The sequence below is a fragment of the Lycorma delicatula genome, chromosome 6 (genome assembly GCF_047948215.1).
Source record: "Lycorma delicatula isolate Av1 chromosome 6, ASM4794821v1, whole genome shotgun sequence".
NCBI lineage: Eukaryota > Metazoa > Arthropoda > Insecta > Hemiptera > Fulgoridae > Lycorma > Lycorma delicatula.
Genome location: NC_134460.1, coordinates 82,140,607 through 82,155,688, shown reverse-complemented (window position 1 = coordinate 82,155,688; position 15,082 = coordinate 82,140,607). Strand labels below are relative to the sequence as shown.

At 31.7% G+C, this 15,082-nt stretch overlaps 1 protein-coding gene across 23 annotated transcripts in view; it reads left to right on the top strand.

Moving 5' to 3' along the window:
* LOC142325978 (CUGBP Elav-like family member 1) overlaps positions 1 to 15,082 on the top strand; it is a 1,952,897-nt gene that overhangs the window by 1,809,998 nt on the left and 127,817 nt on the right. For all 23 annotated transcript variants that reach the window (XM_075367994.1, XM_075367987.1, XM_075367984.1 and 20 more), the window contains one exon: positions 7,688 to 7,813. In XM_075367994.1, coding sequence (XP_075224109.1) covers positions 7,688 to 7,813 — 126 coding nt within the window. The remainder of the gene's footprint in view (positions 1 to 7,687; positions 7,814 to 15,082) is intronic.

Genomic DNA, 15,082 nt, shown 5'->3' with positions numbered 1-15,082 from the left:
TTCATTTATCTTATAATTGGATTCATTTTAATCTATATCCGTCAAAAGTCAAAACGATTTTTCAGACTTGAATTAAACTTTGGGTCCGACATCCATCAGGTATTAACATAATATTACTTGTTAAAAACTATTACTAAACATGTCGTTTTAAATAATAAATCAATTGGGGCAGAAAATTCACTGTAACGAAAAGTTTCGCAAAACGTGTGTAAGATAAGGGGTGGTCTATAACCAATACTTTTTAATTGTGGTCTAGAGAAGGTTGTCTGAAAGTGGAATAAACAATTTCAAAATTTAAGAATTAAAAACATCAAAATGGAAACAAAATTAAAATGTCTGAATTTGATGAAAGCCTTTCCAAACAATTTAGTTGCCCTAGCTAAAAATGTAGATGAAACTGAAATCAAAATTAAAATGTTGGAAGTATATGTAAATAAAATCAGGCTTCAGATTTCTTACAACAAAAAGAGAGAATGATTCTCAGATGCCAAAAGTAAAACTCAAACAATCAAAATCTCAATAACAAAAATCTAAACATGTAGGGGAAATTATAAAGCCAAATGTCTGAAAAACTAGGGTTGAAAGTTGAATACAGTAAATGGAAATAGTATATAAATTTAACAAAGGATGTATAAAGCGAGAAATCCCTTTACCCTCCAAAAAAAAACAGGCATTATAAGACAGTACTATTTCCAGAACCCTCTATATTGATTGGTGATTACTAAGATTTTCAGAAAAAGAAATCTAAAAGAAAAAAGAATTTTAAGAAATAAGTTTTACTGATACCTGTATAGAATTAATGAGAGCATGCATATTACCCTAAAATTTTTAATTCTTTTGAAAAAAGAAAAACAAAATTAAGCTAGTTTGGGAATTAAAAGCTTTTGAAAATAGTCAATAATCAAAAAGCAGAATTCTGAACTTCAGAAAGTGAATAGATGTGAATTTCTAGAGAGTAGAAGAAAAAGCAAAATCGTAAATTGAATGATGAGATGAAAAGAAAGATTAGTGAAAGGATGTAGAGTAATTTGGAAAAGAAAGAAGTCCGAGCTATGTAAAGGTAATCTTTAGAGGTTATATCGAAAGAAAAATAAAATCAAATGGAATGCAAAATACTACAAAGTAGACAACAATGATAAAAAAGAAAAAAAAAAGGCTATTTGAAATATTTTTGAAAAGCGATAGTTGTAATCTCTCCCCAAATAAGTAGAGTGAAAGAAAGACCAAGTTAATCAGATCAAAATAAAACTACTTCATACAGCAGTACTTATAATATGTATGCTTGAAGCAGGAGGAGATTACACTGATCAACAATGATTTTATTAAATGAGACATTAAAATGGATTCTTATAGTATTTTTCTTGCCGATTTCAAATATGAAATCAGAATTCTTCTATCATGAACATCATGTGCAATCAGAATCATGCATGAACTTCATAAGCATAGCATTTCGTGAACGTATTTTATTATATTATTATCAACTAAGTAGCTTTTGTTTTATTTATTACAGTCCTTTAATTATTCACACTTTGATTTGTTAAACATTAGTCATCATGTTTATTATTTACACACTGATTACAATGAACAAGAATGTGACTCGTTCGTCCTATTTTCTTGCTTTCTTGCTATAAACATATCCACTCATTAGTTATTTTTGTCGTTATTATTTACTAGACTATGATATAATATATGACATTGGTTATTGTAATGTGTTAACAATACCTCGCAGTTGGATTAATCATCCAATTTCTGCTACGTCTGTGGGGAGGTAACGTGTTGAAGTCTCAGAAAAGAAATCCGCTGATAAAAAAATTCGTATGAATTGTATGTTGGATGTAAATTAGGTGATCACAGATCAGGCTTCTCATATTTTCTTTGCTTCTTGTGTAACATTGTTGACTGGTTGGCTAAATGGATCTTGTCACATACCATTTATACATAATTCCAATGGTTTGGAGAGAACCGAAGGATCACACTACAAACTTATTTTTGTGTAGTAAAAATATATGTGATAACATGTAAAACTAGACGTACTGTTAAATACCCTGATATTCCTTCTGCCATGCGGCTAGTGCCACATAGCCAAAAGGTTCCAATTCCAGTACCACCAGAAACATGAACTTAGATAAAGTTGAAAATGAAAATGTTGAATCTTGTGCTGACTTATCAGGCTATGAAGAAAGAGATCCAAACGTTTTAGAAAAGAGATACACTGAGCCCTTTAATTAATCAATCGAAATTAAATGATCTGGCTCGTGATCTAAATTTATCAAAGAATTCAGCAGAAATACTAGTATCAAGACTGAAAGGATGACATCTTTTACAACCAAACGCTAAAATAAGAGCTTTCCGTGACAGAGTCAGAATTTGAACATTTCTTCTCTCAGTGCGAAAACTTACTGTACTGTAATGATGTGGACTCTTTGCTGGAAGCGTTGGGACATATTCACTATCCTGACAATGGCAATTTTTTATTGACTCATCAAAGCTTAGTTTGAAAGCTGTTCTACTTCACATTGGAAATAAATACACTTTAATACCATTAGCATACGCTGTTCACATGAAGGAGTCTTATGAAAATTTGTATTGAGCAGGATGCAGTATAAGAAATATTTGTGGCATATTTATGGAGATCTGAAAGTAATAGTGCCTTTACTTGTACTGCAACTTGAATATACTAAGTTCTGTTGCTTTTTGTGTGAGTGGGTGAGCAGGGATAGGAAAAACCATTATGTAAAAGGGGCAGTGGCCAAAGAGACAGGTACCGACAGTAGAAAAGAAGAATGTTGTGTTAGTCAGGCATTAGTAAAACCAGAAAAAAATCTATCTTTCGGCACTGCACATTAAGCTAGGTTTATTCAAAAGTTTTTTTAAACAATGGATCGTAATGGTGCAGAGTTTCAGTTTCTAAAATATAAATTCCCTAATATAATCGATGCTAAAATAAAGGAAGGTATACTTTTTTTGGAGCACAAATGGAGTGATCCGACGATTGAAGAATGTTTGAGTGACTTAGAGGTTGCTGCATGGAAATCATTTCAAAATATGGTAAACAACTTCCTTGGAAACCATAAGACCAGTAAATACAGAGAACTTGTGAGTGAACTCCTTCATAACTACAAAGAACGTGGGTGTAACATGTCACTCAAAATCCATTTCATTCGCATTTACATTTTTTCTTTAACAATCTCAGCGTTATCAGTGATGAACATCGAGAACGCTTTCTATATATACAATAGAAATTCGGTACCAGGGAAAATGGAACCCAAAAATATTATCTAACTACTGTTGGAATCTAAAGAGGGATCTACCTACAGAAAATTATAGCAGAAAATCCAAAAGAAATAGATTTTAAACGAGTACAAAATGTGTGTAATGTATTACGTTCACCGTACATTTTTTGTTCAAAAGAAATTTCAATTGCAAAAAACAGAGCCCGATAGAAAAAATCTATTCACATATATGAAATCAGTATAACAAATACTGTAAGAATCAATCATTCACTCTCATTTAACAAACAAAATATTAAGTTTTGTTGGCCAGTATTATTCGTTACCGAAGTAAAATTGTTTGACTTCTGAGGGATTAGGGTTCAGGGCTATTAAGAGACGCAATCGTATCTTAAACTTTTAATTAAATTCTTACGCTACTTATTGTAGTGAATAAAATGTATAAGTTAAGCGAGTAATATAGATTCCGGTTAACCGATAGCCGTTTAGTAAGAAAATATTGTAGTAATTATGAAACAAATTATTCGGTTTACAAAATCAGTTGATCATTCTCTAGGGCTAGGAGAAAATAAAGAAATTAGTAAATAAAGACGAGTTTTAATAATGTTTTGGTTTGGAGTACACTTTCTTTACTAGTAAATTCCTATTTATTTGACTATAAATACTGCTCAAACTGAAAGCGGTGACAGATAGTGCATTAATGAATCATTAAAACTAATTAAAATGATAGTGTAAAATAATGTAGTAATTATTTATATAAAAGCATTTGTTTCTATATTGCTGACGGGAGTGCTCGAACTCCCAGATGCTATTAATGTGTAAAATTTGTTACACGTGTGCGTCCCTCAGCTTTTTCTATTTGTCATCCTTAGTATTGTAATGCCGTAGTAATTAAGCGTCGGTGTTAAGGCATATTAGAATGAATTTTGGGTTCACCCCATGATTTTTTTTTCTAATAGGTAACGGTAGATACGTGCGAAAGAAAGAATATATGGATAGAGTTAATCGATTGTAATTTCTTTTTTCAGTGCATTTACAACGCAAATTTATCTTGAAAATCTGAGGTAATTTAATTTTTCTTTTCAATTTTCGGTCATTATGGTACAATTTAACATTGATATAAAAGGTTCGGACAGTTTTTCTTTAATAGCGCATTCATTAGCAATGTTGTTTCCTTAATTTTTAATAAAAATGTTTTTCCCCTATAAGTTGTTAAAAATTATTTTCCTAAGGTTTTGGAAAATGTAAAATTTATCTTTCTTTCATTAAAATTTTGTAATCCTATTTTTCAATTAGATTATTGCATCGGCATATGTATTTAGTAAAATCAGTGTGTTGACAAAATTTTATACTTTTGTTGAAAGGACGGTAAAGTAAGATTATTCAAGTGGGAGATTGGAGGAATTATCCTGTAGTATCCCCATGAAATAGATCTTCATGTTATACAATTCTACTATTCCCCATCGGCAAACTCAAACCTGGAAATTTTTCGATTGTGGTTAATTATCATGCCTCTGGAGAAAACTAAAATTAAGCCTTCCGGAAGCCAGGGAAGTTATGAAATTGTTGGAAGTGTTTAAAAATTTAGAAGCTATTTTAGGAGAAAGAAATTATAGATCTGCTAAATTTTCTTGGTCAGGACCAATCTTTTTAAAAAGTTAGGATGGTGGAAATGTTAAAACAGAATCAGATAAACACTTAACCAAGTTAAACATTTTTACATTTCCATTTTTAATTCCATTAATAAAATTTTTTTTCTCTTTAAATTCTTTTCCCGCTTTTTTGTCACTTCTATATTGACAACCAATTTTTTTCTTTTAGAAAAGTCGTTAATTTAAATTCGCTTGTTGAAATAATCAAAACGAATTGCAGAATGTTTCACTGTTTTCTTCTTTCTTTCTTTATTTTTACATCTCTGACGTAAAATGTCAGTAGTAACGCCCTTTCATGAGTTTGTAGTGAAAAGTTAAAATGGTGCATCAGTTTATTTTCGTGCGTTTGTTAACTCATTTGGTTGTAGGGATTTTTACTAGTTTTTTTTTGTGTGCTTGTATTTGTGCATATATGTTGGTGTTTTCTTTTCTGGATGATTGAAATTTACGAGCTTTTATTTTGAGACTACTGAACTTTGTCTCTGGAGTTGTTTGTGTTAAAGGGATTACGTTTTTTCTGGTAGGAAATAAATTTTATTATTATATTTTAGATTTTTAAAGAAAAAAGAAATAATTTACGGATTTTTTTTAATAAATGTGTTACATATTTTAAACAATTTGTGTTGAATTTTTAATTTTAATGACTGGAAGAAATTTGTATTTTCTTCTTGTCATTAATGTAATAGTTTATGTAAAGTTATTGTTTTATTATTATTATGTTTTCTTTTTAATTACGTAATAATATTAGAAACATGGAAGCACTACGTTGTATTTCTCTTACATTATTAATATATGATCTTAAAAAAATATATATATTTTTTTGTAAAATAAATCAAATAATTTTTGTTTCTGTATTGTTTTGTAATTTATGTTGTCCGAATATTTTGTCGGTTTAGTTTGTTTTACATGTATAATGATACAGAATATTTTTAATTTAATTTATATATATATATATTTTTTTTTACTACCATTAACGCACGCATGCGTGTGTGATATCATCTCTCATATCGACTTTGAGGATTATTTATTCAAAATTTTAATTTTGCACTTTACTTTTATTTCGCTAGTCACGTAATTTTTACTTAGTTAAATTTCAATAGTATTTCTTTAAAGATCTTATTTTTATTGATATTTTATTCATTGTGAGTTAGTAATCAGTTTCATTGGTTTAATACGGGCGAGTTCTGATTTTAATGATATCCAACTCTTGTTAATTTAAGGAAAAAAGGGCTTAGGGAGGATAACGCAGTTCAGAAATTTTCGAAACTATTGGTTGTTCTATTTAGAATATTATTTTTTTTAACGAATTCTCTAAATATTTCAGTTTTAGTTCATTGAAAAAGACTTGTCGACCTGGGTAGGTAGGATTCCAAAATCTTTCGGAATCTGTGAGATCTTTATTTGCACCCAAAATAAGAATTCTGTTTTGAAAAGAAAAAAAAATACGTGAAATACGAATTTTTTCAGTTTTATTTAGTAGTATGATTTGGTTAGAGGGATGGGATGGAGGGTAATCCCATTCTACTCAAATACCACAGTTTTGTTTACAATTTCCGGGAACTTATGGTGAAGACAGCTACAATTTTTCACTATTTAAACAATTGAGAGGGTTCGTGGTTCGAATGGGGTGTCGAATTTCTTTAATGTTAATCTTTTATTTTGACAGTATCGAATTTCTTTGATATTAATTTTTTATTTGGAGACCTCCCTTATCCTAAAATCAAAACACTTTTTTGGGTAATAACTCCAATAATATCATATTTATCCAATTTTTATTGTTAATAAGTAAATGACAGAAAATATATCCCACAAGAATTTTAATTACCATAGATTTTTTGAGACAAGAAATGTTATTAACTTCTTTAATATAGCGCAAAAAAACCGTTGGGGAGGATCCTAAGAAGGAGCAGATGGATTTTTTATAGATAGTTATATATCTGTTGTAACACATATTACAGTTTTCTTGGTTCATTGCAGATTTATTATTTATATTTGCAAAATAATTGTAAAACTTTAATAGATTATTTATTTAACATGATCTTCACATCTAAATATTAAAATAATAGTATAATAAAACGGAAAAGTACTCATTGTTTAAATGCATAAAAATAGAAACTGTTCCTATTAAGTAATATATGTATGAAACTTCCGGTTCTGATTTTTCGTTTTTAGAGAGCAGATAGGCCTTATGTGTACGATAACGTTTTGAAATAAAGAGCATGTTACAGCTTTTATTTTTGGATTGTTTGAATAGTATCAAAGGTGGTAGAAATTACTGAAGTTATTTATGTACTCGTGTATATTTATATATACTTAATATATAACCTAAATTTTTGTTTGAGATCTGGAGTTGTTTGAAGACAGCTTAGTTTTAGGTCGTTTCTATTAATAATAAGTTTTTATCATCTTTTTGATTAAAGCATCATCATTGCTGACGTTATGTTTATTAAAAAAAAAAAATGTTCTTCGTTCTTTTGATTTATTAACTGTATTTTCTTAAATTATCATTTAGCAGTAATAAATTCGGATTTGAGAAGATATAGAACTACTGATATAAAAGACCGTTATAATTTAAGTATGTAATAATTGTTTACTTTTATTATTTTATATTGTTTGGTTGTATGTCTACTAAGCTTATCTATTAAGAATTTATAACTAAATAATTTTATTTTCATTTCTAATCTGTTAATTTTGTGGAATAAAGATGATTATTATTATTATTTACTAATCTTAAAAAAATATATTTCATTTTAAAGATTGTTTTATTATTATTAATAAAGTGTATGTATTTTTTTTTTGTTGCAGAAAGGAAATTATTTGTTGGAATGTTATCAAAAAAATGCTCGGAAAGTAATGTTAGGGTGATGTTTGGTCAATATGGTACAATTGAAGAATGTTCTGTGCTTAGAGATACAAATGGCATGAGTAAAGGTAAGAATTTCACATTTATCTGATAATACAGTCTATTACATAAACTTGGATTTACAAAAGTTAATTTTGTCATCTGATTTTTTTCTCTTCAACTATATTTATTATTAATTAGGCTACTTAAGCAAATTACATTCTGGCTAGTTTATATAATATATATATATATATATATATATATTCAGGTGATCTTGAATTTGATCACCTGTATATACATATATATGTATCACCTGATCACCTTTATATATATATATATATATATATATATATATATATATATACACCTGTATTCATATACAGGTGATCAAACTCAAGATGACCATTATTAGGATCTCAGAAAGTATAAATGTTATGAGAAATTTTAAAAGAAAAATCTTTCCTAGATTTTTCCCTACATTAAAAATACAGTATTACCAATTTTGAAATCTTCACTTTTTTATGGCGGCCAACTTCATTATATAAAATTGAAACCTCATGTTTTTATTGCAGTTTTGGGTAGAAAATAGTATTTTAAGTCATTTTTATTGTTGGATATTTTTTTTAAACGCAGCCGTTACGAAGCTACGAGTTGACAATTAATTGTAAACTTACGTAAACAATAGATACAATTTTAATGTTAATCAATTACCAGTTGCGAAAGATTGGCTAGGTTATATATATATTTATGTTTAATTAATAAGTATTATTGTTGGCAACCTTTCAGATTCAATAGGAATAATATTACTATACCTTTTGTCTGTATATAATTGATTTTACATAAATATAGATTAATAAAACAATAGGAAAAGTAATCATCAGTATCTCAAGTTTTTCAAGAATACTACTCCATAAATATAAGTATTAAAAGCAAATATGATAATAGAATATTAAAAGCTACTTTACTAAGGCAAGTTGCATCACGACCATTATTCTTCGCAAAATATGTAGCTATATATTTTCAATACATACATGTATTGAATTCAACTGTCCTTCAAACAAATATGATGAGACATATTTATTACGCTGAAAAACTGTTTCTTAGTTAAAAAGAAGAAAATCTAAATAACTGATACTAGTAGAGGGGTACTTTACAGTGGTAGTAACATGAATTTGTTATATAAAAACCAAGTTGGGTTGGATTGATCATTATTATCAAATTACATTTATCAACAACTTTCCGTTCCTATCTAAAGGGAATTTTAAATAAGCGTTTTTGTTTGATCTAGAGAAATTTGTAACTAGTGCTTTTAGTTTAACTTTGAATGGTTTCCGTATCAACCTATATCATATTAATGCAGCCATGTTAACCAGTTATGGGAAAAGTTCAAACTACTGTGTTCTAAATTCTATTTATTGGATAATTCTTCCTGAACTATTAGGAATTAGTTTATGGTGTTTTGAAATTTCATATCTGCTTATAATGAAGAATGATCGCATTATTAATAAAATGTTACATTTTTTAAATAAAAAAGACTATGAAAAGACAGAACTTTCTATCAAATTATAGTAATTATAAAGGGAACGTCAGTGAAGCGGGAAAATGTAAAAGCTTGGTTACTTATTTGACGTTCGGATGAGTGCGCTGAACTTCATATATTGTGAATCATTCAATACCATTTCGTAAATATGGAATGGTACACATAGTGCTTTTCTGTGTTACACAGTTTTATGAAAATGAACAAAACTATACGAAGGTTATTGCTCAGTCGAAGGTTAAAATGCCTGATAAAACTGGGTCCACATTTAATTCAAAACATAGAATAGCAGCAAAAAGTGTTAGAACGCCAGAAAACATTTATAAAGTGCGAATTTGCATAACACGCAGTCCAAATCGTTTTGCGATTAAACATGCATTAGTACTGAATATCGATAAACCATATATCCGTCGAATCTTACATAAGGTCTTTAGTTCTCACCCCTATTAAATTAAAATTTTCAGCAATTAAAAAATGCTGATTTAGTTGCTCGCATGAATTTTTATCAATAAATATTACAGCGTTTGGATGTTGATGAAAATTACCCCCATATGTTTATGTTATATGAAGCTAATTTTCTACCTAAACGGCTACGTAAATAAGCGGAATAGTCCATATTGAAGCGCTGAAAACCCATTGAATTACACGACATACCGTTGCGTAGTCTGAAGGTCTCAGTGTGGTGTGCACTTTCGTCATGTAATAGCAGTTTTCACACTTACCGACACCGACATGACTCAGTACCGACATCGACAAGAGTATTTTCACATTACAAGTTTCAATTTAGTTGTCTTGTATTTTACTATTCAACATTTAAAAAAAAAAAAAAAATATTTATTTTAAGATGATTAATTTAACAGACGACTATATTTGCTAACTGTTAAATGAACCCACCGGGTTGGTCTAGTGGTGAACACGTCTTCCCAAATCAGCTAATTTGGAAGTCGAGAGTTCCAGCGTTCAAGCCCTAGTAAAGTTAGTTATTTTTACACGGATTTGAATACTAGATACCGGTGTTCTTTGGTGGTTGGGTTTCAATTAACCACACATCTCGGGAATGGTCGAACTGAGACTATACAAGATTACACTTCATTTGCACTCATACATATCATCCTCTGAAGTATTATCTGAAAGGCAATTACCGGATGCTAAACAGGAAAAAGAATAACTGCTAAATGCCTAATTTTCTCTTAAGGTGATGTAGGGATACAGATTGTTGACCTATACTCTTTTATTGAAATCTACTGAATTTACTGAACACTCAACAGATTAAATTCATGTACAATATCTCGCTAAACGGATTGAAAATGAACGTTTAAAACTTTAGTACGCGGGTCTTTTATAAACGTTCTTTAAAATGTAAAACTGCACTAGATATTTAGGTTATATCCCTGGATTATTACGAATTAGGCCTTTCATTCATATTTTTTTCCTTGATCACATCTTGGACACTTCTAATCTTTCATCCTTCTTCCTTAGTGTCCATTTCACACGATCCATTCCAGTCATTTTATCATTCTTTGTATTAATCCTATGTTCATGAGCACACTTAATCTCCTTGCCTCTTCTTGTTCAAGCATTGCTTAGAATTTAACTGAAGGAAATAAGCTTTAAATGTATTAATTTCAAGAAATAATTTTTTTTTGTGAAGTAATACATTTTTGTCAGAACTTTTACTTCTGAAATCCGTTGAATTTTTATTGTTAACTTAAAAATGCAGAATGGTAGATAAATGTCTAAAAACATTCCATACGTTTAAGTTGATTGGTTCGTTTTATTATTTATGAAAGCAAAAGCGGTTGTCGCTTTACGTACGGTGTAGTATTGTATTGAGACATGCGGAAATCATTATCATATTCACTATTTAGTTCTCAGACATAATTGAATGTAACGGAATAAATTAGTAAATTAGGTCTTTTAATTAGCCTACATAAACCGTTAAATGCTTTTATGAACATATTTGCTGCCGTAGTTTATTTGTTGTTTCGTAGTTGTATTGTAAAAAGTACAGAAATATATGAACCCTTCTATTTTTGTTGTTGTTAATTCCTCTTAAATGTTATCTTTCGATTACACACTTGATGGTCGTTTTTATTTAAAAAAAAGTGTTCTAAAGAAAAAGTATGAAAATTATTATATGACTAATGAAACGTATATAAACGTTAATTCTTCTATGTCTATTAATCAACCAAGAAAAGTTTTATACAGAAATTCTTTTGTAATATTACTTTTAGTTAAAATGAAGTTTAAGATTAAGATGCTCTCTTAAGTCGTTTTAATTTTTTCATGATTTAATTGCTTTCAAACAAAAATTGTATATTAATTTTATCAAACATGGCCCGTTGGTATGATTATATAATTAGTAATTAAAAAATCCACTTACCAACAATTTGTTCTACTAAAGAGCTTATTTCATTATACTAGCTGGATAAGGCTCGCTTCGCTCGGCCTTCCAATCTAGCCAGGGGGCTCCACTCCCCGGATCCCTTTTGTGTTCATTATTCTCATGCTTGTGAGAATAGAACAGATAAATATCAAAGCCTGTTCAGTTTATAAAAACTGTACATTGTAATTCTTCAGAGCAACAGTTTATTGGTGAGCACAGGATTCGAAACTTTGAGTGATTTGAAGAATACTGGTTTCAGAATAGTCGGTTATAATAATTGTAGCTGTTGCCCATCCTTTCTACGGGTAAAAAAGTATTTTGGACGGATCTTAGCGTTACCCGACAAATACCACTAGGAGGTGACCGCACTAGGTGTTTTTTTATTTTCCAGATCAGCTGATTTGGAAGTCGAGAGTTCCAGCGTTCAAGCCTTAGTAAAGGCAGTTACTTTACTTTTATACGAATTCGAATACTAGATCGTGAATACCGGTGTTCATTGGTAGTTGGGTTTCAATTAACCACACATCCCATCAGTGGTCGAACTGAGACTGTACAAGACTATTCTTCATTTACACTCATACATTTACACTCATACATATCATCATCATCATTCATCCTCTGAAGTAATACCTGAACGGTAATCCCCGGAGGCTAAACAGGAAAAAAGGGAAGTGTTGCAACTGGTCGCATACACAGTAACATTGGCAGCCGTTGTGTTTGTTAGCTGCCGTGCCGTTATCGTCGCAATTTTAGAGCTACTTTTCTCGATAGCCGAAAAAAATGTCGAAAAAGGGAAACATTTTTTTTTTTAGAAAATTAAATTTTAAAAACTGCAAGTGGTCTACGAATTCGATACTACCAACGGTTGGGCATAATAAAGTTGAATATTCGCAAGGAACATAATCCAGTTGTTACAGCAAGCAATTTAAAACGGCCACAGTCTTGAACTTTGAAACATTTCTTTACCATAGTAGTCCTATGTTCTTCCCAGTTATAAAAACTATGTTCATGCAAAATTTCAGCTCAGTCGGTTGAGCTGTTTTTAGGTAAAAGAGTAGCATATAGAAACCACTATATGTATATATATATGTCAGATACGAGTGTTATCTAAAAACTATTATAGGCGAGAATCAGTTCGAAGGGAAAATATTTTATGTTATCTCTGATGATTTTCCTTATCAGCAACATTATTTAAAAAGTATATTTTAAAATAAGTAAAACTAATAACATGTCTGTGTTAATTTATATATTTTAATTTTTATGCGGCAGTTTACACAGATATGAAATGAATTATGGAATAGAAGGAAAATTATATAAGTAAATGCAGATATGAAAACTAAATTTAAATCTAAAAATGTCTTCTAGTTTCAGGTTTCAGTAAAATGGATGATAACTTTTTTATAGCTTGATAAAGTAAGAATGATAACTCTTGTGTTTGGAAGTGTATTCATATGTAGGTAATAATTATTTAACAATAAATCATGCACATTTTATGTACAAATAAAAATAACAAAATTTAAATTTTCTGTAAATAGAAAAGTAATCATATGTTAAAAGAGTAATTAAAAGTGAATTTTTTTCACATATTAACTTATTATATTCTACTTGGAAAAAATGTTTTATGGTGTCAGGTACGATAAAAAAAAGTACGGTTCTTACATTATATCGAATCCAACTCAGAATTCTCCAATCATTATCTACTACTAGAGTTTCAACTTTAAAAGAGGACCCATCACTTAGTTTATTCAATAAATAAGTAATCGTTTATTGGCAAACGCATAATAATTTACAGGTGTAGAAAATGATGTCCACTTCTATGCATTTGTCAACACGTTTGACCCTGTTAGAACTACTTTTGATAGCCGTACCCTGTCTATTTCTTAAATGGCATTGGTAATGTTTCTCAATTACTGCAAGTGTGTGAATTGCTCTTATAAACAATTTCTTTTAAGTAACCCCACAGAAAGAAGTCTGGATTGATCAAGTCAGGGGAATCTTGGTGGCCACAATCCTTTAGAAATGATTCTTGCATCCAAAACACCTGTAACGTCTCCATAATAGAGCTTTTGACAAGTGGTGCTGTCTTGTTGCAACCAGCAGTCATTTGGTTAACTGGCATCTCTCCCGCCACCACCCCATTCGGTCGTCCTAGAGCATAGACCAAATGTTCCGTGCCAAAAAAACGGCTACTGTGTCTCAAAACAGATTTGCGACCTCGTTATTCCTAATGCTCCTAGTGAGCTCTCCTATCTTGCGTGAGCGGTTAAGCTGGGTGCCGTACAGCACCCGCTTATGTGTCCCTACCGCTCACTTGTCAAATTAAAACTAGATCGGGGAGGCGCGCCCCTTGTTACAAATTAAAACTAAAAAACGTTACAAGTTAAAAAGAGACCGAGGCCACGCCTCGGTCGCTGTCAGCCAGCTAGTGCCTGTCCACCATTTAAAGCGCTTGGAGCTTTTACTGGCTGGTGGCCAGCCATGATTTCGGATAAGGACTTCCCACAGCTCCGCTAAAGGAATCAATAAATCCCATTTAAATTTAAAATCTAACGATGACGGTTGAACATCGCAACCTCATCGAGGAACCCCCACACGGTCCGACAATGCGGCTCTCGCCACATCGACTCGCCGTTTATGAGCGGCCAGTTTTCCCCCTGACCTCTAAGTTCCAGGGTGGCCCGGTCTCTGGCCCCCCCCCCAAGAGCAGAGCAGTCGAACATAAGATGTTCGTTCGACTGGACCTCCCCGCAGACACACAACTCATCAGCCGCTAGGCGAAACCTAAACAGATATTGCATCAAATTCACATGGTTGGTGAGCACTTGGGCACCCGACGCCCTTAAAAATGAATTCGAGGCATACCATCCCCCAGATCCTGTATAAATCTATACAGGGATCTTCCCTTAATCGTGGTGTGCCATTCATGCTGCCATGCATCCATCGCGAGGCTCCATAGCCTCTTCCGCAGGCGGGAAATGGGCAACTGAACGAAATTTGGACCCGGTGCATTGTGATAGTCGTCCCGCTCCGGTTCTAGCCCGGCTCGAAACCGCATCCCAAATACCTCGGTTTCCCGACCTCTTCGCAACTTCCACATGGCTGCCCTTAATCGTGGTGTGCCATTCATGCTGCCATGCATCCATCGCGAGGCTCCATAGCCTCTTCCGCAGGCGGGAAATGGGCAACTGAACGAAATTTGGACCCGGTGCATTGTGATAGTCGTCCCGCTCCGGTTCTAGCCCGGCTCGAAACCGCATCCCAAATACCTCGGTTTCCCGACCTCTTCGCAACTTCCACATGGCTGCTCGAACTTTCATCACTAAATCGATTGGGAGAGCCTTTCCCAATACGGTGGTAGCCTCGTAGGAGGTTGTTTTAAAAACACCAATGCACACTATTAAGGCTCTGCGTTGGGCACTCCTTAAATTTTGAAGC